The sequence below is a fragment of the Chlorocebus sabaeus genome, chromosome 14 (assembly GCF_047675955.1).
Source record: "Chlorocebus sabaeus isolate Y175 chromosome 14, mChlSab1.0.hap1, whole genome shotgun sequence".
NCBI classification, from domain to species: domain Eukaryota; kingdom Metazoa; phylum Chordata; class Mammalia; order Primates; family Cercopithecidae; genus Chlorocebus; species Chlorocebus sabaeus.
The window spans coordinates 31,281,819-31,307,172 of record NC_132917.1 but is presented as its reverse complement, the minus strand read 5'-3'; the positions used below and the strand labels follow the sequence as shown (position 1 = coordinate 31,307,172).

The 25,354-nt window shown below is 41.2% G+C and overlaps 1 protein-coding gene across 2 annotated transcripts in view; it reads left to right on the top strand.

Moving 5' to 3' along the window:
* SRD5A2 (steroid 5 alpha-reductase 2) overlaps positions 1-25,354 on the top strand; it is a 284,751-nt gene that overhangs the window by 217,605 nt on the left and 41,792 nt on the right. Inside the window, exon 1 of one of the 2 annotated variants that reach the window (XM_007971027.3) lies at positions 8,341-8,678. The exons of the other annotated variant lie outside the window; for it this stretch is intronic. Within the exon in view, the coding sequence (XP_007969218.2) occupies positions 8,398-8,678 (281 nt within the window). The 5' untranslated portion in view covers positions 8,341-8,397. Of the gene's footprint in view, positions 1-8,340; positions 8,679-25,354 lie in introns of those variants that run through there. 2 annotated transcript variants of the gene reach the window in all.

Below are 25,354 nucleotides of genomic sequence, written 5' to 3'. Positions count from 1 at the left end.
ATTGTCTTGGCAATGCGGGGTCTTTTTTGGTTCCATGTGAACTTTAAAGCAGTTTTTTCCAATTCTGTGAAGAAACTCATTGGTAGCTTGATGGGGATGGCATTGAATCTATAAATTACCTTGGGCAGTATGGCCATTTCACCATATTGATTCTTCCTATCCATGAGCATGGTATGTTCTTCCATTTGTTTGTGTCCTCTTTTATTTCACCGAGTAGTGGTTTGTAGTTCTCCTTGAAGAGGTCCTTTACATCCCTTGTAAACTGGATTCCTAGGTATTTTATTCTCTTTGAAGCAATTGTGAATGGAAGTTCATTCATGATTTGGCTCTCTGTTTGTCTGTTACTGGTATATAAGAATGCTTGTGATTTTTGCACATTAATTTTGTATCCTGAGACTTTGCTGAAGTTGCTTATCAGCTTAAGGAGATTTTGGGCCAAGATGATGGGGTTTTCTAAATATACAATCATGTCATCTGCAAACAGGGACAATTTGACTTCTTCTTTTCCTAAATGAATACCCTTGATTTCTTTCTCTTGCCTGATTGACCTAGCCAGAACTTCCAACACTATGTTGAATAGGAGTGGTGAGAGAGGGCATCCCTGTCTTGTGCCAGTTTTCAAAGGGAATTTTTCCAGTTTTTTCCCATTCAGTATGATATTGGCTGTGGGTTTGTCATAAATAGCTCTTATTATTTTGAGGTATGTTCCATCAAAACCAAATTTATTGAGAGTTTTTAGCATGAAATGCTGTTGAATTTTGTCAAAGGCCTTTTCTGTATCTATTGAGATAATCATGTGGTTTTTGTCTTTGGTTCTGTTTATGTGATGGATTACGTTTATTGATTTTTGTATGTTGAACCAGCCTTGCATCCCAGGGATGAAGCCCACTTGATCATGGTGGATAAGCTTTTTGATGTGCTGCTGGATCTGGTTTGCCAGTATTTTATTGAGGATTTTTGCATCAATGTTCATCAGGGATGTTGGTCTAAAATTCTCTTTTTTTGTTGTGTCTCTGCCAGGCTTTGGTATCAGGATGATGTTGGCTTCATAAAATGAATGAGGGAGGATTCCCTCTTTTTCTATTGATTGGAATAGTTTCAGAAGGAATGGTACCAGCTCCTCCTTATACCTCTGGTAGAATTCAGCTGTGAATCCATCTGGTCCTGGACTTTTTTTGGTTGGTAGGCTATTAATTATTGCCTCAATTTCAGAGCCTGCTATTAGTCTATTCAGGGATTCAACTTCTTCCTGGTTTAGTCTTGGGAGAGTGTAAGTGTCCAGGAAATTATCCCTTTCTTCTAGATTTTCTAGTTTATTTGCGTAGAGGTGTTTATAGTATTCTCTGATGGTAGTTTGTATTTCTGTGGGGTCGTGGTGATATCCCCTTTATCAGTTTTTATTGCGTCTATTTGATTCTTCTCTCTTTTCTTCTTTATTAGTCTTGCTAGCGGTCTGTCAATTTTGTTGATCTTTTCAAAAAACCAGCTCCTGGATTCATTGATTTTTTGGAGGGTTTTTTGTGTCTCTATCTCCTTCAGTTCTGCTCTGATCTTGGTTATTTCTTACCTTCTGCTAGCTTTTGAATGTGTTTGCTCTTGCTTCTCTAGTTCTTTTAATTGCGATGTTAGAGTGTCAATTTTAGATCTTTCTAGCTTTCTCTTGTGGGCGTTTAGTGCTATAAATTTCCCTCTACACACTGCTTTAAATGTGTCCCAGAGATTCTGGTATGTTGCATCTTTGTTCTTGCTCTGTTGCCCAGGCTGGAGTGCAGTGGCGTGATCTCGGCTCACTGCAAGCTCCGCCTCCCAGGTTCATGACATTCTCCTGCCTCAGCCTCCCGAGTAGCTGGGACTACAGGCACCTGCCACCACACCCAGCTAATTTTTTTATTTTTTAGCAGAGATGGGATTTCACCGTGTTAGCCAGGATGGTCTCTATCTCCTGACCTCGTGATCCACCCACCTTGGCCTCCCAAAGTACTGGGATTACAGGCGTGAGCCACTGTGCCTGGCCGATGAGCTTTTTTTCATATGTTTGTTGACTGCATAAATGTCTTCTTTTGAGAAGTATCTTTTCATATCCTTCATCCACTTTTTCGATGGGGTTTCTGTTTGATTCTTTTTAAGTATTTTAATCTCTTTGTTAAATTTATCTGATAGAATTCTGAATTTCTTATATGTGTTATCTTTAATTTCTTTGAGATTTCTCAAAGCAGCTATTTTGAATTCTCTGTCTGTATGGTCATGTATCTTGTTTCTCCAGTATTGGTCCATGGTGCCTTACTTAGTTCATTTGGTGAAGTCATGTTTTCCTGGATTATCTTGATACTTGTAAATGTTCTTTGGTGTTAGGACTTATTGTAGTCTTCACTATCTGGTTTTTTTTTGCTCCTGTCCTCCTTGGGATGGATTTTCAGATATTTGAAAAGATCTGGAGTATTTTGATCAATGATGTCTCTGCTTTAGAGGGTACCATAATCCCAGTAATGCTGTGGTTCTTGCAGATTCGTAGATGTACTGCTTTGATGGTTCTGGACAAGATCCGGGAGAATTCTCTGGATTACCAGGCAGAGACTCTGATTTTCTTTCCTTTCTCCCAAATAGAGTCCCTCTCTCAGTTCTGAGCCACCTGAAGCTGGGAGTGGAGTGAAACCAGCACCCCTGAGGACACCCCCCCATGACTGTACTCAGTCAGACTTAAAGCCAGCACAACACTGGGTCTTGCCCAAGGCCTGCTGTAACCACTCCCTAGTCACTGCCTAAGTTTGCTCAAGGCCTTGGGCTCTGCGGTGAACAGGTGGAAAAGCTATCCAGGTCTGTGCCCTTCCCTTCAGGGTGGCAAGTTCCCCCAAGCCCCAAGTGGGTCCAGAGATGTTGTCTAGGAGTCAGGGACTAGAGTAAAAAACGTCTGAAGTCTACCTGGTATTCTACTGCATTAAAACTGAACTTCGGGGGTCTCAGGGGAAAGGGTGGTAGGGGAATAAGGGATAAAAGACTACATACGGTACAGTGTACACTGCTTGGGTGATGGGTGCACCAAAATCTCAGAAATCACCACTGAAGAACTTATCCATGTAACCAAACGCCACCTGCTCCCCAAAAACCTATTGAAATAATAATAATAATAATACAATGAATAAATAAAAACACTGAGCTGGCACTCAAACCACAAAACACAGTCTTTCCCACTCTTTCCTCCCCTTTCCAAAGGCAGAGGAGCCTCACTCCATGGCCCACAAGAAGTACTGCTGGATTATCACTGGTATTCCTTTAAGGCAGAAAGGCTATTAAGTCAGCTTGTGGTGAATGCTGCCTGGTCTAGGACTCACTCTTTGGGACAGTGGGCTTCCCTGTGGCTTAGGAAAGGTCTAGAAATGCTGTTGAAGAGTCAACTCTTGGAATCAAGGACCCCAAGAGCTTGCTTGGTGCTGTACCTCCCTGTAGCTGAGCCAGTACCTGAAGCCAGCTAGTCTCAGAGGCTCAGCCAAGGCCCTTGATGTAGTATCTGGGTATCACTGCTGGTTATTCAGAGCCAAAAGGCTTTTAAGCTAGCAGGTGATGAATGCTGCCACAACTGGGTCTTTCCCTTCAAAGCAGTGGCTTCCTTTCTGGCCCAGGGTGTTTCTAGGAATGTCACCTGGAAGCTAGGGCCTGGAACAGGGACGTCATGATTCTGACTGGTGCCATATCTGTTGTGACTGAGCTGCTTTCCAAGATGCAAGACAGAGTCCTCCCCAAGCCTTTCCTCTCCTCTCCTCAAGCAGCAGGAAGGGGTCTCTTTTAGAGCTGTGAGTTGTGCAGCCTGGGGCTGGGGAGGGGTGATGCCAGCACTCCCTTGGCTGCCCCAGCTGGTGTCTCAGTATATTTTGCGCCCCCCAGTCCACTGTCTCTGGCCCTAATTCAGTACTAGGACTTGTCTAAGAATTGCAGTTCTTTTGGGCTAAACTGCCTTTCAAGTTTAGTTAGAGACCCGGAGCACTTCAGCCTTCAGTGGTGAGGTTTATGGGAACTGAAATTCTGACTGCTGGAATTAGTGATTCTCCTTTGGCTGGGACTGGTTCAAATGCTTCCTTTATGTGTGGGCATCAGCTGAACTTTGTCTGGCTTTCCTTTTTGCTGTAACAGGATAACACTGAGTTTAATGCCTCACGATGGATGTGTTCTCCGTCACCCAGTGCACGAAAATGCTCTTTGCACCACACCACAGCTGCCAGGGTGTGATGGAGCGGTACCTTCAGTGACTCAAGACTCCTTCTACAATCTTTTCAGTGCCTCTTTCAGCCACACAAAGTTAAAAGCAGGTACTGCAAGTGCTCACCTGAGTTTTGGTTCTTGTGAAGGGGCTTTGCTTGTATAGATAGTTGTTAGATTGGAGTCCTTGTTGGGGGAACAATCAGTGGAGGCTTCTATTCCACCATCTTGCTCTACCTCCCATAGTACTATGCATCTCCTCTTTTGGCTAGTTCTGATTTGTATATTTTTGCTATAATAAAACTGTAGTCATAGTATAGTGCTTTCCAGAGTTCTTTAATTTTTTTTAGTGAGTTATCAAGTTTGAAGTGTTAGTGGGATTCCTAAATACGGTAGCCAGCTGTTTAGAAGTATAGGTGGCTTACATAACCTTGAACTTGTAGCTGATGTCTGAAGTAAGGACGGTGTCATGGAGGACCATGTCCTTAACTTTTGAAGTTTGGCTCAACTCTAGTAGTTGTTGTCAAAAGTTGATGTAACATGCTTAGTAATTTTAGGAATGCTGGATATTGTAAAGGCTATATTCTTACTTGTCTACACTTAATTGACTTCCTTTAAACAGTGTTGGACTGTGTTAGGTTACTTGTGAGTTATCTTGATCCTTTGGGGGATTGATTTTATGTTTTGTTAAGGAGATAGCTTTTATTCTACCTAATTCTAATATTCTATAGATCATTTCTACCACTAAACCATGGCCTTCTGGGATCTCCCAGCTAGCTGTTTCCTGGAGATTGTAAATGACCCTAACACATTTTTCATATGCAAACCAACTAATTCAGGGCTCATACATTCCCCAACCACTTCCTTTATCAGGACTCTACACCCTGGATCACTATTCTTCTGCCCTAATCAGCCAGGTCCAGGTAACAGAAAACTAAAGACAGCCCCTCTACCCCAGAGCCTGCTAAAAGATTCAAACTAGCTAATCCTAAGCCTGGTTACATTGTCATGCCCACTCTTTCCTACAGAAACCATAGTAAAGGCTCTTGCCCACCTTGACCCCTCACTCCAGCTGCCTCCTAACACTGGTGCTTCCCTATGTGATCTTGGGTGGTGTACTGTGTCTCCTGTTTGTAGGGATCTGTCGATATAAACCTTTTCCTTCGTGATAGTCATTTCTGTGTCTGCATGTGTTACCACACTGATTAAAATAAATCCCAGGTACCATTAAAATACATACAAAGAGTAAGTACTGTATGATTCCATTTACATGAAATTCAAAAGCAGACAAAACTAATTTATGGTATTAGAAGTCAGTGTAATGTTTTTTTGTTTTTTGTTTTTTTTTCTAGAAGGAGGATGTAAGGAGGCAGGAGCACAGATCCTGGTATGCTAATAATCTGTTTCTTGACCTAGGTGCAGCTTGCAAGAGGGTGTTCAGTTTGTACAAATCAACTGAGTTGTATATTTATAATTTGGGCACTTTCTTCTTGTATGTAATACAGAACAGTTGCATTATTGGTTCCAATTTTCTACCTCCCCCTATATCCCTGCCCTTTACCATGTAACTTTACAAATACTCTCTCACTCTGACTCTAGAATCCACCATATGACTTGATTTGGCCAATACAATACATAGAAAGTAAGGGTGTGCTTGTTCTTGGCCTGAGCCTCAAGAGGCCTTGTGTGTTTCTTCTACTCTTGTGTTTTTGTTATTAACATTATATAGACATGGTGGATCTAGCTCACTCATTCCAGGATAACAGCCTCAGCTAAGTTTCTCCATCCAAACACAGCCTGGAGCTGGACTCTAAGTTGTCACACAGATGAATGAGTGAAAACTGTCAAGATAGTCAAGCCCAGCCCATATTTCTGACCTACAGCCAACCCACAGATGCATAAGCTGAAGATGACTGGTTTTATCAAGCTAATTGTTATGAGAGTGGAGAAAAGATCATGAGGACAAAAATTGGGCAGAGTTAGAAGAAAAGAGAGGAAGAAATTGAGACAGAAAACATTTCATTTAAAAAAATTATTCCATTGAGCTGGGTTTGAAATATCACACTTCCTGTTCTCTCAATGTTGTATGGTATCATGAAATCTATGTTTCAAAGTTCAGCTGATGCCCACACATAAAGGAAGCATTTGAACCAGTCCCAGTCAAAGGAGAATCACTAATTCCAGCAGTCAGAATTTCAGTTCCCATAAACCTCACCACTGAAGGCTGAAGTGCTCCGGGTCTCTAACTAAACTTCCTAGGGATGCTGTGGCAACTGAGGACAGGGAAGAGGTAACACTCAGGAATATAGAAGGAGAATTTGGGTCCAAGTGGGTGGAGGGAAAAATAACTGGGTTTAGTTTTGGGTAGGGCTGGTTTTGAGGTCTGTGATAGATATGTAAGTGGAGTTTTCCAGCAGAGAGAAAAGGCAGAGCTAAAGCTCATATCTTTGCTGGAGATCTAGATTTGGGCATCTTCAACAAGCAGGTTGTACCTGAGGAAGCTGGGACTGGACTTGCACTCTAAAGCCAGTGCAAAACAAGCTTGAAACAGCTGTGATGGCTAACACCTGGTTATTCCATGAAACACGCTTCGCTCAGTATGAGTGATTCCTAAGTGGTGATCAATTAAAAACTGAAGCATGATTAGCATGAATTATAACCCAATGGGAATATGATAAACGACTCTTGGTCAGCAAGCAGAGGGTGCCCTGTAGTGCTAAAGCATCACTGTATACCATGTGTGCCAAGAATCAGGAGACACCCCAAACTGGAGCAGATGAGGGAGTGTGTCTGTCATTGGACCAGCCAGCCTGATGCAGCAGAAGCGGATGGAGATACACTGAATGGGACTCCTGGGAGGGTGAGTTGGAGAAGGAAGAGAAGAGACCTCCAAAGTAAGGGAAGAGTGAAAAGTGGGAAGGACTTGGGTGGAGCCCCAAGTAACGACCAGAGGAGAAAACAGGGATAAAGTAATCAAGGGAGATGGGACATGAAGATGGAAGAATGAGGTAAACAGCAGTTGGGAAGAGGAGATCCACCTAAAGGAGAAAGCCAGGTTGAAGAAAGAAGGGAGAGAAGAAAAGAAGGGATGGGAGACAGAGGAGGAGGCAGCCAAGAAAGCCTGGAAGCTGAATCATAGAACGGAAGAGGCAGGAGAAGGCGGGGCTGGAGGATAAGATAAAGGTGGGAAAGAACGGCGTCTGGGTGTATGATGGTTAGACAGGAGTTCAGAGAACAGCGGAGTCGCCAGGCCACCACCTTATGGGCCACGGCTCGTTGGCTCTAGGAGCTGGGAAAGGGCATCCCAGGAAAGAAGCCCTAGACTTTAGCCTGAGTCTGGGCCACTCTAGGGGACCGGGAGTGGGATGGCAGGGGAGGACTGACAGAATCTCAACTTCTGGCCCCGATCTGTGCACGGTCACCCGAGCTCAGCGGACGCTCCTCTCTGACCCAGGCGGGCGGCTCAGGGACGCGTGCGGGGATGCAGAGAGAAACCGCTGAGGAATTAGGGCCGGGAGAGACTGGTACCTGCCGGGGGCGCGCGGTGGGGCAGAGCTGGCACTGATGCTGAGAGTGGCTAAGGAGCGCGGCGCCCCAGAGCAGACCAGAGCAGAGGGGCTGGCAGACGCTCAGAGAGCCAGGATGGTTCAGGGTCCAAGGAAGATCATATGCTGTTGGGTGGGAGCTGTGGGGGAGTGAAGGTGCATAAGGAACCGCAGGAGTTGGAAAGACCCTGGCTTGGGTATTCGAGGGTGGGGCTGCATGGCGACGGACGGCACAGGCGGTGTGTGTTGGGGCGGAAGAACCACCCCAGCTGAATCTTCCCCGTGGGGTTTTCTTCCAGTGTCTTAGTTGCAGAAGTTGCCGCATCAGAGGCTAATGATTGAGGAACAAGTCATCGAAGGACAGCCTAAGGGGGAGGTGAATGTGAAGTGGTGGAGAGGGCGGGCGCGAGGGCGCAGACACCTTGTGGAACTAAGAAGGCCTTCGTTCTCCTCCCGCCCCCCGCGGCTGCATCCCTGAGAAAGGGGTATTGCTGCGAAGCCGCGCCAGGGCTGGCCGCGCCGAGGTGGGAGGCAGGATGGAGGGGCGGGAGCCAAGGCCGAGGGGGCGGACATGGGGTGGCGTCTGGCGCTCCATAAACGGGTTGCGGGGGCCGCGCTCTCTTCTGCTAGGGCAGCGGCCACCGGTGAGGAACACGGCGCGATGCAGGTTCAGTGCCAGCAGAGCCCAGTGCTGGCAGGCAGCGCCACTTTGGTCGCCCTTGGGGCACTGGTCTTGTACGTCGCGAAGCCCTCCGGCTACGGGAAGCACACGGAGAGCCTGAAGCCCGCGGCTACCCGCCTGCCAGCCCGCGCAGCCTGGTTCCTGCAGGAGCTGCCCTCCTTCGCGGTGCCCGCGGGGATCCTCGCTCGGCAGCCCCTCTCCCTCTTCGGGCCACCTGGGACGGTGCTTCTGGGCCTCTTCTGCGTGCATTACTTCCACAGGTAGCGTTTTTCCCCTGCGGGCGCCCAGTGCAGCGCACTGCCCTGCTCCCGGCGTCCAGGAGCGCAGCGTGGGGCGCGCACCGAGGGACGCCAAGGAGGCAGCGCGCAGCGCTGTGAGAAACGCCAGGCCAGCCTGCGGGGCGCATCTGGCGGGGGCCGGGGCAGGGGCCGGGGCCTGGACACTAGAGAGTTGACAAGCGGCCGCGGGACAGATGCCACCTTCACTCCCCGGACCTCATCCGCTCTCAGCCTCTCCAAATCCTCTGGCTGCTCGAGAGAAAGAGGTCCTGCGGGCGGGAGGCGAGCTGGAAAGCTCAGGTTGGGCAGATCTATTGGACGGGACTGTTCCTTAATCAACTGCGTGCAGGCGGTTACCTGTGGCATCTGGCGCCCCGCCCCGCTTCTCTTTCTTCCTTCACCTTTTCCTTGCAGGGTGGGGACAGGTCAGTTCTGGGATCTTGGGAGAGTCTTACGCGTTTGGCATCTCCCGAGGGAAACTCAGCTCAGAGGTTCTCATCGATTTAGTCTTTGCAGGTCTAAGGAGGAAGGTGGGTAGAGCCCAAATCCAGACTTCACAGATGGGGAAGAGAATATCGTGAGATCCCACTGACTTAAGCGAGGGTCCCGGCTTCTTAGGCCCCTCCCAAAAGCGACCAAGCACACCACCAATTCATCTGGCTTTCTAATTTCCCTGGGACTTTAATTGTGAGTGGGTAACTTAGAGCTCAAATGTTCTTCTAGATTTAAAAAATCCGGGTTCAGGAGAACTTTGCCTTCTGCTCTGGGAAGGAAAGACAGGAAAGAGACCAAGGGATGTCAGGGTTCAGAGAAAGACCGTCCAGCCTCAGTAAAGTCTCACAGGGAAAGGGAAGAACGAACACATTGTTAAATTGCCTACCATGCCCAATCGTTTAGTATCTATGGTCTCACTTAACTCTATTGTAACCTTCTGAGAGATATTTATTATGTCCACGTTATAAAGAAACTGAGGCTGAGTAAGGTTATGGGACTGAAAAAAGACAATACAGCTGGTGCCCGCTAAGATTCAAATCTGAGCCTGTGAATCTGAAGTTTAAGACCTTTTAGCCATTTTGAGTAGTCGGATATGCCATGCAAGAAGAGAACAGAGCCCATAAACAGAGAAAGGTTATCAAACAAAATCAAAATCTCGAAGAAGCACTGCCTTATTCTGAGTAGAAGATTTCTAGGGTCAAAAGATCTAGGAAGTTTGGATTAGAAATTAGGATAAAAATGCCTCTGGCATAATCTCTCTCGTAAAAAGAAAGTGATGCCTCATTTCGAGAGGTGTCAGAGACAAATTTCAAACTCTTTCTTAATTCCCTCTTATCCTCTGAATCTTCTTTATTGGTCAAGATTTAATATTTATGCAATCTTAACCGAATTCTCACTCTTTTAAAAAGGCAAATGTTGTCAAGTAATAAGAACTAAACTGTATCCTTTCAACAAATATTTACTCAAAGCCTGTTGTGAACAAGATTCTTTATTTTACACAGATTTTATTTTACTCAGATTTAGATGGTTTAATTTGCACAGAAAGAAGGATGTTGGATACAGGAGATAAGATATTAGTTCTTTATTTCACTGATTTTTGAACAGACATTTGACAGAGAAATGTGATTTTTATCAACAATTATTTTTATCTTCAAATTAAGTACCGTATGTTGGCAACATAAGCAATATTTTATGAGGTCATTCATCTTAATGATTAGTGTTTTGTGACAATCCGATTAACATAACATTTAGGCTTGTTTTTGAAATCAAAAGGCACTTTGCACAATAAATTATGACCAGTGTATTTTAAAAAAAACCCCAAAGGAATAATTATGCATAAAACAAATATCTACATACTGTCCTTCTTCAGAGGAAATTTTAAAGTATTAGTAAAGGACTTGGAGATTTGTTCTACCTGAGGGAAAATTGCCCACTGGAAGTACAACTCTGTGACTTGTCCCTGAGGCATCAGGACCTTATGTTTGTCCTTCCTCTTGTTTGAATTTTTTCTTTGAGGCCACTGGAGTGTTTGATCTATTATTATTTGAGTGCTTACAGGGTGTTACACTCTGTGCCAAACACTCTGAGTAAATAATTTACTCATCCTCATACCAACCCATTTAGGTAGGCACACCCATTTTGCAGGTGGGAAACTGGAGCAAGAAAAGGTTAAATAACTTACTTGCCCAAGGTCACACGATAATGAGGAATCAGAGTTCAAACCCAGGCAGTATGAATCCAGATCGCAGGCGCTTCAGGTATGTTAATAAACTGTTTTATACTTGTTGGATAAATGTGACCTCATTCTTGCTTTTTAAAAACTATATTTATGCTTAAAATTATTCTTTAAAATTTTTTTAAATTATAAAAACATTTTTTTCTAATGAAAAATGGAAAAATACCAAAAGTAGAAAATACTCGTAATTACATCTAAGTATATTAAATATTAATGTTTTAGAGAATTTCTATCAAATCTTTTTCCTTAAATTTTCACACATGCTTGTTATGTTGAATATATGTTTTTTTGTTCTGTTTAATTACCTAACATTTTATAGTAAGTATTTTCCCACATTATCATAGATTTCTTAATATCTGCTTATTTCATCTACTGTAAAAATAATAATTTACCTATATATTCATTTTTAGTTGGACAGTTAATTTGTCTTGGGGTGAGGCTAGGTTCATTGAAGCTGTGATGTACATTTTTTGCATCTAAATTCTTTTCAAAAGTTAGGTCTATTTTCTTAGTCAGGATTCCCAGAAGTGGTTCAAAGGTTATGAGCATTCTTTAGGGTCTTGATATAATCATACATGTCTGTTTTGAGGCTTAAGGTGTCATTTGGCTTGATACTGAGGGTGCATTAAGGAACAAACTTCAGGCTGTCTTGGTTTTATCTTGTCTTGTGTGTTGCTAAGACAGAGAAAAAGACAGAGAGAAAAGGAGGAAGGATGGCTCGGGTTTGGCTCAGACTCTTTTGCAAAATGTCCATTGGGGACTGTTCAAAGCAGCAATATGTCCCATCAAATAGAAGTTAAAACTCATTGTACTTTTCTCAATATAAGGATCGCACTCAAGAATGTAGATTTCACAGGGTCAAGGATTTTTGTCTCACTTTTTTTATGGCTGTATCCCCATTGTATACAAAGAGCTGGTACATAGTTGGTACTCACTAGAATTTGTTGAATGCATGAATGAACTCTACTTACAACAACAGTACAGATAGAATTGTAGGAGAGCTAGTAATTACTTGGGAATCATAATTGCTGAGATTGCATAGTTAGGTCAATTCAGATAACTTTCCTCCCTTCCGAATCTATTGTTGTGGCTGTTTGGATTCTTTAGCCACATGAAAATGACTGCTGCCTAAGCACTGTTGCCTAATCCCACTGCCAAAGTCATTTGAAGTCAAGAGTTATCTTACCTCTTGTTGACTGTGATTACAGCTGTGGAATGACCCCTTGTCTAAACTCTCTGATTGATCTTCACTTTGCCAAGAAGTCTTGGTGTTCCATACAGTGGTCAGTCACACAACTTCTGCATGTGGTGGCTGATGCCTTTTTCAAGACTTTGATGGAACCTTGATAACTGAATGAACAAGACAAATAAACATTTTTTTTTTTTTCCCCAGAGAAAAAGTGACTACATTGTGAAAAGGTTTAGGGCAGTGTAACTTCCATGATATATATCTAGAAGCAGAGTATAATGCACACATTAGAGTCTGCTTGAATTCAGAGAGATATTCCCTGAGGTTTAGATGCTGACACATTTTTTAAATTAGCCAAATAAAATGATGGCTCCAATAAGATGCCTATTTGCTTTATTAGTCAGTTGTTCTCCAGCAGAATTTCTCCTCATCCTTCAAGATTCAGGTCAGGCATCATTTCCTCCAAGAAGCCTTGTCTGAGTCTTTTCTTCTCTCTAAATCCAGTTTGTGATGCTGTTCCTTGGGCTTTCATAGTAGCCACTGTGGCTTTCCATGAGGCATTTCACACACTGGACCACAATTATCTGTTCTAAGGAAACGTAGTTCTCACCTGCCCAGCCTCTTCATTTTACAGAAGCAAAGCACAAAAGGTTGGGTCAGTTAGGGGCAAATCAAGGAGTTGGAACTTGAGTCTCCTCATGAGCCCCTGCCAATGCTTCTCTTATTTCATGACAGGTGCAGATGTCTCAACTATTCAGAAGTAATCAGACCTCACTAAGGCAACTACTCATTTGCTGAGAATCAGAATGAGAAGTAATGGCTATATTGGAAGTAAGAGACAAATCTCTCCTCTTACAGATTAAGAAAAAAAAGCCCAAACAAGATAAGCAACATTCCTGTGATCACTTAATCATCTGTTAAGGATGTTCCTGAGGCATAATTTGAATCAATTAAGATTAACTGAAGGATTTTTTTAGAACGAGAGTCAGCAAACTTTTTCTGTAAAAAGTCAGGTCATGATCTCTATTGCAACAACTCACCCCTACTGCTATAGCAGGAAAGCAGCTACAGACATTATGTAAACAGATGAATGTGGTTGTATTCCAATAAAGCTTTATTTACAAAAACAAGCAGTGGGCCATATTTGGCCTATGGGCCATAGTTTACCAACCCCTTCTTAAGAAAACTATGAATGGCATAGGTTTACATTCAGTGCCCTGGTAATTCTATAATAAAATTTGGTTAAATTCTGTAGCAAAGCAGTGGGCATATTTTAGAAAATTTCTGCTACATGTAAGTGGGGACTTGGTAGTAAATATTGTTCTCTGAGAATTCTTGGGTTCCAAGTTTTTTATTTGATCCTTTATGGGAAAATAGTAGGAGTCTTGGAATTTTCATTCTAAATGGAATGACATCATAAGCACATCTGAAAAATATATAGCTATATTTGCCAAAAATATAAACCAGCTTTGGAGATCGTGACCATTTCACTTTTACCACATTGAAGAAAGGACCAACTTTTTGCCCATTTAGAATCTAATGTTACTTAAAAAGAACAAACAAAATAAGTAATTACGATTGGAATTCAAGGATTCAGATTGGCCAAGTGGCAAGTGCCAAGTTACACGGCAAGAAAGGGCAGAGTGAAGCTTGAAGCCAGGTCTCCTGATCTTTATCAGAGTTCTATAAGCTCAGAACTGTGCTAGGTCTCATGGGAGTCATAGGAGTACAATGCCTAGTGCTTGCCCTCTAGGAAGAAGGCAGGAAAGAACCTTCATTGTGTGCTTCTCACTCTTTCTGTTGTGAAACTTGGGTGGCAGCAATGTCAGTCTGAGAGTATCAGGCAGGTGGGAAAATGTAAACTGAAGTGGAAAGAGGCCTGGTTAGCACAGGCCCCAGCCAGGCCACTGAACATTCATCTGAGAGGGCCCTAGTGCCTGTCTATGTTTGAATGTGCATGGGACACGCGGCAGATAGGTGGGTAGGTGTTGAGGGGGCCTCAAAATGGCACCCTTCTTCTCCATTCAAGTTCAGAACTAACTGAGAGATCCAGGAATTAGGTAACTAGAGACACATTATCACCTTTTATTACTGGTAAAGCTGGTTTGGGGGAATGTGGCTTTGATTTTTGGATTATGTGGGCCTTCTAACACAGTACCTTAGAAATACTTAGCTATGATCATGGCTGGGCAACCACAGGCCTCTCACAGTGGTGCCTGTTCTGAAAAGACAGCAGAAGGGCTGAGCTGTACACATCCTTTGGCAGGTCCTGCTCCCAGATTGACCCATCAGGTAATTCACGTTTCCTTGCCTGAGGAGGAATGGGTGAGGGACAGTGGAAAGACTTGCAGTGATGCTCTGTGAGGGGCCCTCAGGCAGCTGGAGGGGGAGCATAAATATTTTTTGTTACTAGATGGAATACAGAAGTTGTCTACTTATTGAATTTTGCCACAGCCTGGCAACTTATTTCTGCAACTTGGTGTACTTCCCATTCTGCTGTTGACTCCCTGCCATGTATGGCAACTGGGACATCAAAGTCTGCACTCAAGTTGTTTAAAAAGTTTCTGTGCTCAACCCAGGAGCCTTTAACGAGACTCAGCTCAACATAGGAGCTCTAAATTTTAAAAAACCCTGAACTAGGGCCAACAGTGCAATTTGTCTTCCATTTGGTTATAGAAGGGAGAGAAAGGAAACCAATATTTATTGAGCTCTGGGTGTTCCAGGCATTATATTATGTTCTTTACATTGGCTATCTCATTTTGTCCTTGAGGCAATCCCTGTTATTAGTGCTATTTTACAAGTGCTTGCAGTGCAGAGCATTGGTGGAGTGAGTGGGAGTGAGGATGGGAGACTTGACCTGGTCCTTGAAGAATGGCCTGTTCCCAGATTTCTGGGTGGGGACGTGATGTCTGTTGGGAAAAGGGGCCCATTTGGTGATCTGTGACTTAAATTTGCCTTATACTCTGTAGACTCAGTCTTGGAATATCTCTCTACTTTTAGATTCCAAACATCTTCTGTAACTGTGCCATATGATCCAGTCCTACTACCCAAGTCTTATATTAGGCTCTGGGCCACTTTCAATTTTGTTTTTTAATATTTGCTCCATAGTGTTAAGGCTGATCCTAGAAGTTACTGTGAAGAAAATAGGGTAATTTGCTTTTGATATTTTTTCTTTCTAACCATGAAACATCCCAAGATCTTTTTGTCATGTACAGACTCTGGTTCTCTTTTGACTCTCTGCCTGCTCTCTTGTATCAGCAGTACATGATCTTACTTCTATCTTTTAAAACTTAACTCTGTGTCTCATGCTCTCAGTCAATGCTCTTTACTTGCAAAAAGTTACTTATGTGATAAACAAATCTAAGTTCCAGTGTATTGGGTTGTTTGTTTTCTTATTATTGAGTTTTAAAAGTTGTTTATGTATTCTGGATAGAGGTATTTTGCCAGGTATAAACTTAGCAAATATTTTCTCTCAGTTTGTGACTTGTCTTTTTATTCTCTTAACTGTCTTTTGTTTAAAAAAATTATTTTTAGGTTCAAGTTTACATATGCAGTTTTGTTATACAGGTAAACTACATGTCTCAGGAGTTTGGTGTACAGATTGTTTTATCACCCCAGTAATAAGCATATTACCCGATAGGTATTTTTTCAATCATCACCCTCCTTCCATTCTTCACCCTCAAGTAGACCCCAGTTCTGTTGTTACCTTAGTATCCATATGTACTTGGTGTTTAGCTCCCATTTATAAGTGAGGATATGCAGTTGGTTTTCTGTTTCTGTGTTAGTTTGCTGAGGATAATGACCTGCAAAGGACATGATCTCATTATTTTTTATGGCTGCATAATATTCCATGGTATATATGTACCACATTTTCTTTATCCAGTCCACCATTGATGATATTTAGGTTGATTTCATGTCTTTGCTGTTGTGAATACTGCTGCAATGAGCATACAAATGCATGTGTCTTTATGGTAGAACAATATATATTCCTTTGGGGATATACCCAATAATGGGATTGCTGAGTTGAATGGTAAGTCTGTTTTAAATTATTTGAGAAATTCCCCCTAGCAGTGTATAGGCATTCCCTTTTCTCCACAACCTTGCCAGCATTTATTATTTTTGACTTTTTAATAGTAGCTATTCTGATTGATGTGAGATGATATTTTATGGTGGTTTTGATTTGCATTTCTCTGATGATTAGTAATGCAGAGCAGTTTTTCATATCCTTGTTGGCCACATATATCTTCTTTTAAAAAGTATCTGTTGGTGTCCTTTGCCTACTTTTAATTGGATTGTTTGGTTTTTGCTTGTAAATTAGTTTAAGTTCCTTATACATGTTGGATATTAGACCTTTGTCAAATGCACAGTTTGCAGATATTTTTTCCCATTCTGTAAGTTGCATGTTTACTCTCTTGATAGTTTTTTTCCTATGCAGAAGCTCTTTAGTTTAATTAGGTCCTATTTGTCAATTTTTGGTTTCATTGCAATTGCTTTTGCTGTCTTTGTCATGAAGTCTTTGCCAGGTCCTATGTCCAGAATGGCATTTTCTAGGTTTTCTTCTAGGGTGTTTATAGTTTTAGGTTTTGCACTTAAGTCTTTAATTCATCTTGCATTGATTTTTGTATATGGTATAAGGTAGAAGTCCAGTTCCAATTTTCTGCATATGACTAGCCAGTTATCCCAGCACCATTTTGAATAGGGAGTCCTTTCCCTGTTACTTATTTTTGTCAACTTTGTTAAATATCAGATGGTTGTAGGTGTGCAGCATTGTTTCTGGGCTCTCTATCCTGTTCCATTGGCCTATATGTCTGTTTTTGTACCAGTGTCATGCTGTTTTGATTACTGTAGCCTTGTAGTGTAGTTTGAAGTCAGGTAATGTGATGCCTCCAGCTTTGTTCATTTTTCTTAGGATTGCCTGGCTATCCCAGCTCTTTTTTGATTTCATATGAATTTTAAAGTAGTTTTTTTCTAGTTCTGTGAAGAATGCCATCAGTAGTTTCATAGGAATAGTATTTAATCTGTAAATTACTTTGACAGTATAGCCATTTTAACAATATTGATTCTTTCTATCCATGAGCATGGAATGTTTTTCTGTTTGTGTCATCTCTGATTTCTTTCAGCAGTGTTTTGTCATTCTCATTGTAGAGGTCTTTCACCACCCTGGTTAGTTGTATTCCTAGGTATTTTATTCTCTTTGCTGCAATCATGAATGGGATTGCATTCTTGATTTGGCTGTCAGTTTGGATGTTGTTGGTGTATAGGAATGCTAGTAATTTTTGTACATTGATTTTGTGTCCTGAAACTTTATTGAACTTGTTTATCAGACCAAGAAGCTTTTGGGAAGAGACTATGGGGTGTTCCAGGTATAGAATTAAATCATCTGCAAACAGGGATAGTTTAACCTCTTCTCTTCCTGTTTGGATGCCTTTTATTTCTTTCTCTTATCTGATTGCTCTGGCCAGGATTTCCAGTACTACATTGAAAAGGAGTGGTGAGAGAGGGTATCCTTATCTTGTTCTAGTTTTCAAGGGGAATGCTTCCAGCTTTTGCCTATTCAGTATGATGTTATCTGTGGGTTTGTCACTGATGGCTCTTATTATTTTGAGTATGTTTCTTCAATGCCTCGTTTGTAGAGAGTTTTTAACATGATGAAGTGTTTAGTTGTATTGAAAGCTTTTTCTGCATCTATTAAGACAATCATGTAGTTTTTGTTTTTAGTTCTGTTTATGTAAATCACATTTATTGATTTGCATATGTTGACTCAACTTTGTATCCCAGGGATAAAGCCTGCTTGATTGTGGTGGATTAGCTTTTTGATGTCCTACCAGATTCAGTTTGCCAGTGTTTTATTGAGGATTTTTGCCTCGATGTTCATCAGGGATATTGGCCTGAAGTTTTCTTTTTCTGTTGTGTCTCTGTGAGATTTTGGTATGAGGATGATGCTGGCCTCATAGAATGAGTTGGGGAGGAGTCCCTCTTCTTCAATTTTTTGGAGTAGTTTAAGTAGGAATGGTACCAGCTCTTCTTTACACATCTGGTATAATTTGTCTTAACTATGTTTTGAAAAACAGACATTTTTAATTTTGATGAAGTCTAATTTTTCCATTTTTCTTTGGCTTTTGATGTCATATCTAAAAAAGTTTTGCCTAATCTAAGGTCACAGTGATTTTCTCTTATATTTCCTTCTAGAAGATGTGTAGTTTTAGGTTTGAATTTCAAGTCTATGACACATTTTGAATTAATTTTTAAAGTAGGGTTCCAAGTATGAATCAATTTTTTTTTTTTTTTTGCATGCGGACAGCCAGTTGTTTTAGTACCATTTGTTGAAAATACTACTTTTTCTCCAATGAATTGCCTTTGCACCTTAACTTTAAAAATGGGAGAATTATATGAATAGATACCTTGCCAAAGAAAACATATGACTGGCAAATAAGAACGTGAAAAGATGCTTATTGTTAGTGATTAGGGAAATGCAAATTAAACCACAATGGGGTATGACTATGTGTCTGATAGAATGGCTAAATTAAAAAATACTGACCATACCAAGTGTTTCTGAGGATGTGGAAGAACCGGAACTCTCATACCTTTGATGGGAAGTTAATATGAAAACCACTTTGGAAAATGGTTTGATAGTTTCTTAAAAAGTGAAACATATGCCTATCATATAATCTAGCCATTGTGCTTCTGGTTATTTTTCCAAGAAAAATAAAAGCATGTGTTCATACAAATGATGGTAGCAGCAGCCTGAATGGAGTGGCTGCAGTGGAAGAGGCGCGGCTGGGGCCGCGCACTCCGCGGGGCTGGCAGGTCCAGGAACAGGCATGAACCCCATCCTCTATCAAGTTGGTGGGGCAGAAGCCCAGTGCTCCTGGGCACAGCTGCAGCCACTCAGCCATGGCTCTGGACCCGGGCTTCCCTGTGCTCTCAGGGGCCTGGGAAGCACCCCTGCCCCTGCAGGCTTGGAAGTACCTGCTCCCACTCCTTGGCTTCTTCCCACTCTAGGCACCTGCTCTGGGCAGAGCAAAGTTGTGGCTGAGCCAAGGTGCTGTTGCAACCCGGCCTGGCCTGTGCAAGCTCAGGGCGGCATTGACACACCAACCCCCTGCCTCCTCGGCCCCCTCCAGACTTTGGGTGCTGATGAGGATGGGAGGAGGGGCAAGTGGGGGCTGAGGGTGGCTTGGTGCAGGCCTGCAGGCACCCCTTGGCACTAACAGACTGGGCACCATGGATGGCATGTGGACTGTGGCAGGAGGTAGACAGGCTCCTGGGTGGAAAGGGGCAGGTCTCGGGTGAAACAATACCTTCAAGCCAGGGATGTCCTGAAGCCTGGGTGCTGGGCTGTCAATTCTGGATGGAGTCATGGTCGCCCATGGACCAATCAGTACACACTTCCTTCTGAGGCTGTAAAGACTCCGGACTCATCCAGCCTTGGGCAGACATCAAGACTACCAGCTGTGGGAAGGAGCTGCCCACTTTGGGTCTCCCAAGAGCTGCTCTGTCACTCACTGAAGCTCCTCTCTGCCTTGCTCATCCTCCAGTTGTCTGGATACCTCATTGTTCCTGGACACGGGACAAGAAATCAGGACTTGCTGAATGTGGGGACTGAAAGAGCTGTAACACAAACATGTCTGAAACATGTCCCCCTGCTTATCACATTGCAGGAAAAAGAAGGAGAGAAGAGCTGGGGCCCTTTGGGGAGCCCAGAACTAGGGATGCCCTGAGCCAGGGCTATGACACCCTCTTTGGGGCTTGTGGTTCCTGGCATCTCCAAGCTTCCAGGCACTACCATGTTCCCCTCATCCAGATGTGGGTGCCAACAGTGGAAGCCACTTGGGGTACATCTGGTCCAACCACAGCCTCACATGGAGCCGGCACTTGTGCTATCATCTGGAGCTGCTTGCCCTGCCACAGCAAACGGTGTGCCTGGCTGTGCACAGTGGCTACACCCTGCACTCACTCATACACACACCCCTCATCGTTCTGTGCCTGGCTCACCCTTGGCAAGTGTGGGATCCAGGCCGGTAGCAAGAGCCAAGTGCAGCCTGCCAGGCCAAGTGGGCAGATTGAGCCCAGTGGGTATGAGCAAAACTCAGGCAGACGGCACTGCTGGCCACAGAGGTTTCCAGCTGGTGAAGTGACACCCCAATGATCCCTTGACACAAAGACTTGTATACAAATGTTTGTAGTAGCTTTATTTGTAGAAGCCAAAAACTAGAAAGAATACATGCTTTATGATTATGTTTATATAAAATTCTATGAAATTCAAACTAATCTCTGGTGACACAAAGTACACAAAGTGTGTGTGTATATATATATATACACACACACACACACACCAAATTGTACCTTTTAAATATGTTCAGTTGACTATGTAGTAATTTACTTCAATAAAAATAAGAAAACTAGGTAGGCCTGTGAAAAAATTATATGTATATATGGCCCTGTGTCACTTAGAATTGTTCAAAGTTTCTGTGAAGTTCATCTGGAAATGTTCAACAAGTGCTGATAAACTGTTTCAGTTTTTTGAGGGGTGAGTAGAAGGAGGGCCAGGAATTCTACTCAAGGGAAATAATCCAAAAGGAAGAAATCAGTCTACACAAAGTTGTAGTGTTACTATTCACAACTGTGAAACACTGGAAGTTACCTAAATGCTCTACAATTGGGGATTGATTGTAATCCATATTATTCAATTACCATATGTACTCCAAAAATATTAGTTGCATGGACTATATCTGTGTATGGAAATAAATATATGAAGCCATTTAGTTAAAAAGTAGCATGTAAAGAGTACACGCTAAATTAATCCATGTTGAGATGTACAAATGAAAACTGACCATGACTGGAATATAAAGTGATATAAATAGCTGATACTTTAGGTTTGAAATAGCTGATACTTTAGGTTTGTATTTTTTTCTTGTAGTATTATTAAAGCAGTTAATTATTTAACTCCTATTATAGCTAATAGAAGAAATAATACTGTATTACAAAATTTTAAGATGTATTTTACAAACCGACCATACAATTAAATCTCAGCAGAGATACGACACCCCTTAAGTAGTTACTGTTCTGAGGGATTTTAAAAGTCACCCTTCGTGTGTGAGATCTCCCCCACTGAGCTGCTATTACACCACCCACTTATGAAACTGTCATCTTTCTATTTATCCTTTGTATCAAAATGTGGAAGATCCCTTAACATGCAATCATGTAACCTGGCAAAGTCCAAACTATTATCCTTCTAATATTTTGAATCTGAGAGGATCTCATCTCTTTCATCCTTAATCATGGTAATTTATGTTTTCTCACTTTTTTTCCAGATCTTTTTGATGAGAGCTTTAGAAATTGTATTGATCATCTCAGAACTAGATTTTTGTTTCATTGAGTTTCACTATTTATTTTGTTTTACATTTAGTTGTTTTCTGTTTTGATCTTTATTATGTTTTTTCTTATGCTTGCTTTTAGTTTAATTTGCTCTCCTTTTTCTATTTTTCTTAAGATGGAAGACAAGGTTGTAAATGGAGACTTTCTCTTTCTTCTAATATGGGCACTTATTGCTTTGAATTTCATCCTCAATATTGTTTTATAGCACCTCACAAATTCTAATATGTTGTTACCATTTTCATTTATTTAATATTTTAATTTCTCTTTTGATTTATTCTCATATCTAAGGGTTATTTAGAAGGGTGTTATTTAGTTTCCAAATGTTTAGGAATTCTCCAGACATGTATTCATTTCTAATTTAATTTCACTGTGGATAGAGAGGATACTTTGTATGACATACATCCTTTTAAACTTACTGAATTTAAAACTTGTTTTATGGCCCAGAATTGGGTCTATCAATCATAATAATTGTTCTGTGTAAATATGAAAAGAGCGTGTATACTGCCAAGAGGAGGAGTGTTCTAAAATTGTCCATAGGTTATTTTGATTGTTAGTGTGCTTCAAATTTCTATATCCTGATGATTTTCTCTCTACCTATTCTACCAATTATTGAGAAGAGTACTGAGATATCTGATCAAAGTTGTAGACTTGCCTTTTTTTCTTACAGTTCTATCAGTTTTTGCTTCATGTATTTTGAAGGTCTATTACTACATGCATAGAGACTTAGAACTGGTATGTCCTCTTGATGAACTGATCCTTTTATCATGATGAAACAATCTTCTTTATTCTTGGTAGTATTTTGCTTTGAAATCTACTTTTGTCTGATATTAAGTTAGCCACTACAGATTTCTTTTTGCTAGGGTTAACATGGTATATGTATCTATGTTTATTCCAACATTGTACTTTTAATCTGTTTCTGTCTTTAGATTTAATGTGTGTGTCTCAAAGGCGGCATACTGTTGACTTTTTCTTCCCCTGCCCCCTGCCGTTCTGACAATCTCTGATTTTTGACTGGGATGTTAGAATGTTTATATTTAATGAGATTATTTATGTAGTTTGAATTACATCTATCATCTTGCTATTTGTTTCCATTTGTGTCTCTGTTATTTATTCCTATTTCCTATTTATATTCCATCTTTTGGATTGAGTGTTATTTCAATTTATATTGCTGTCAGTTTATTCATTATAACTCTTTCTTTTGTTAATTTGCTTAAAGGTTTATTGCATATATCTGAAATTTATCAGTCTACCTTAAGGTGATATTATACCACTTCAAGTATGGTATAAAAATCTGAAATAATATGCTTCCATTTCTTCCCTCTTGCCCTTATGTTATTGTTGTTTTACTTATATACGTGTTGTAAAAGCCTCAACTTATTACTATTATTTTTGTTTAAATAGTCAATTATCTTTTAAACAGTTTTAAATAAAATAATAAAAAACATATATTTACTTATGTGGCTGCCATATTTGATGCTCTTCATTTTTGAGGGTTGATTTATATTTCTATGTGGTATCATTTTTTCCTTTTACCTGAAATCAGAATTTGTATTTCTGAAAGTATTTTTATTTATTCTCTGTTTTCGAAGATATAACATTCTAAGATGTACCAATCCAGATTGACAGCTGCTTTCTTTCATTAAAGATGTTTCACTGTCATCTTGCTTGCATTGTTTCCAACAGGAAACCAGTTCTTGCCCTTATCCTTGTCCTTTGTATTTAATGTGTCTTCTTATCTTTGCCTACTTTTAACATTTTCATTTTATCACTGGATTTGAGATGTTTGGTTACTGTATTCCTTGGTGTATTTATATTTCTTATTCTGGGGTTCCTTAAACTTGAATCTGTGAGCTTAAGGCTTTCATCAAAATTGGACGATTTTCATACACTATTCTTCACTCCCCCCACCCCACCCGCTGCCCCACTTCTCCTTTTTTTAAATTCAGGAAAATATGTATGAGACCTACATGTGTATTAAACTGTCCTACAACTCACCGATGCTCTTTTCATTTTTGTGTATTCTTTTTTTCCTGTGTACTTCCTTTGGGTAATTTCTATTGCTATTCTTCAAGTTCATAATCTTTCATTCTACAATGTGTTATCTGTTGCTAATCCCATCTCTGGTATTTTTATCTCAGATACTGTAGTTTCCATCTCTAGAATTTTTGGATTTTGGACTTTTTTTCTATCTTCCACATCTCTACTTAATTTTGTGAACACATGGAATGCAATTATAACAGCTGTTTTAATATCATTGCTAACCTAATAGCTGTGTCATTTCAGTGTCAGTTTTGATTGATTGATTATTTTTCCTATTATAGGAAGTGTTTTCACCCCTTTTTGTATGCCTGGCAATCTTTGATTGGAGGGTCAGAAATTGTACCTTGTTGGGTGTTGGATATTTTTGTATTTCTATAAATATTCTTGAGCTTTGTTCTGGGATGCAGTTAAGTTACTTGGAAACAATTTGATCCTTTCAGGTCTTGATCTGATTTGTTCAGTGGTTCCAGAAAAGTGTTAGTGCTAGGGCTAATCATCTCCTCTGGGGTAAGGCCTTTTTGAGTATTCTACCCAATGTGTCATATGACCTTTTCTATCTGGCTTTTGGGTACAGGCTCTATTTGTGGGCCATGTGTGATAACTGGATACTGTTCCCTTTAATTCTTTTGGGCAATTCTTTCCTCACACAAATGCACTAATTAACACTCTGCTAATACTTGAGGAAAATTCTCTGCAGGTCTCCGTGTGTCTCTCTCCTTTTCAGCACTCTGTCTTGAAAATTCTATATGTCTTGATTTCTTGAAATCTCAGGGTTTTTTTCCCTCAACTCAGGAAGTCTTTTAGCTTCTCCCTGGGATCCCCTTCCCTGTACCTCAGCCTGGAAGTTTTCTCAAACCAGGAAGCTGGGTCAGTTATGAAGTGGTGTGAGTCATTTTTTTTTTCTTGCCACTCACTGTGTTTCATTGCCTAATATCCTGTGTTTTGTAAATAATTATTTCATATAACTTGTCTTTTATTTTCTAGCCTGGAGGAGAAATCCAACTCCTATTATTCCTCCTTGACTGGAAGCACACGTGTCTCCAATGGATTTTAGTATTTATCTTTGCTAATTTGAAAATTTGCAATAGTGGTTGATTTATTGGTTTTAGTGACCTTCACTTGTACTCAATGTCATGTTTATTTTACCCAAACTTTCCATCTTCAGGCTTGACTTGTAATGCTTTGGGAAGTATTTTACAAGTTTGTAAGTTTGTAGAAGACTAAGTGGGATAGGAGAATGATGATTTCCTTTACATGAGTCCTGTGGCTCCATGTAGCTGCAGCTGGGAAGGTGGCTGTGGGACTATAGAGTAGGAGATAAAGAGTGGGAGATACCAACAGATGCTTATGAATGATTGGTTTGAAGCTTTCACATGGCAAATTCTGTTGCAGAAACCTCAGAATGTGCTTTTGTTCTTTTTCTGTTTGGTCCAAAGGAACAATGGAATGGAGGTAGATGTAGGAGGGAGATATGCTGAGGTGGATCAGTCTTTGAATGTTGCCTTTGATCAGGGCTACTGAGTCCCTGGACATTTATTGATTTGTTTTAAAATTTTAATTCGGGGGGTACGTGTGCAGGTTTGTTGCATGGGTATATTGTGTGATGCTGAGGTTTGGGCTTCTAATGATCCCATCACCCAAGTCGTGAACATAGTACCCAATGGGTAGTTTTTCAACCCTTGTCCCTCTCCCTCCTTTCCCCTTTTGGAATCCCTGGTGTGTATTGTTCCCATCTTTGTATCAGGACAATATTTAAATGTAGGTGTAAACTCTTTAAAAGTTCTCAAATTGATGGCAATATCTAGGCTTCATTGCTGCAAA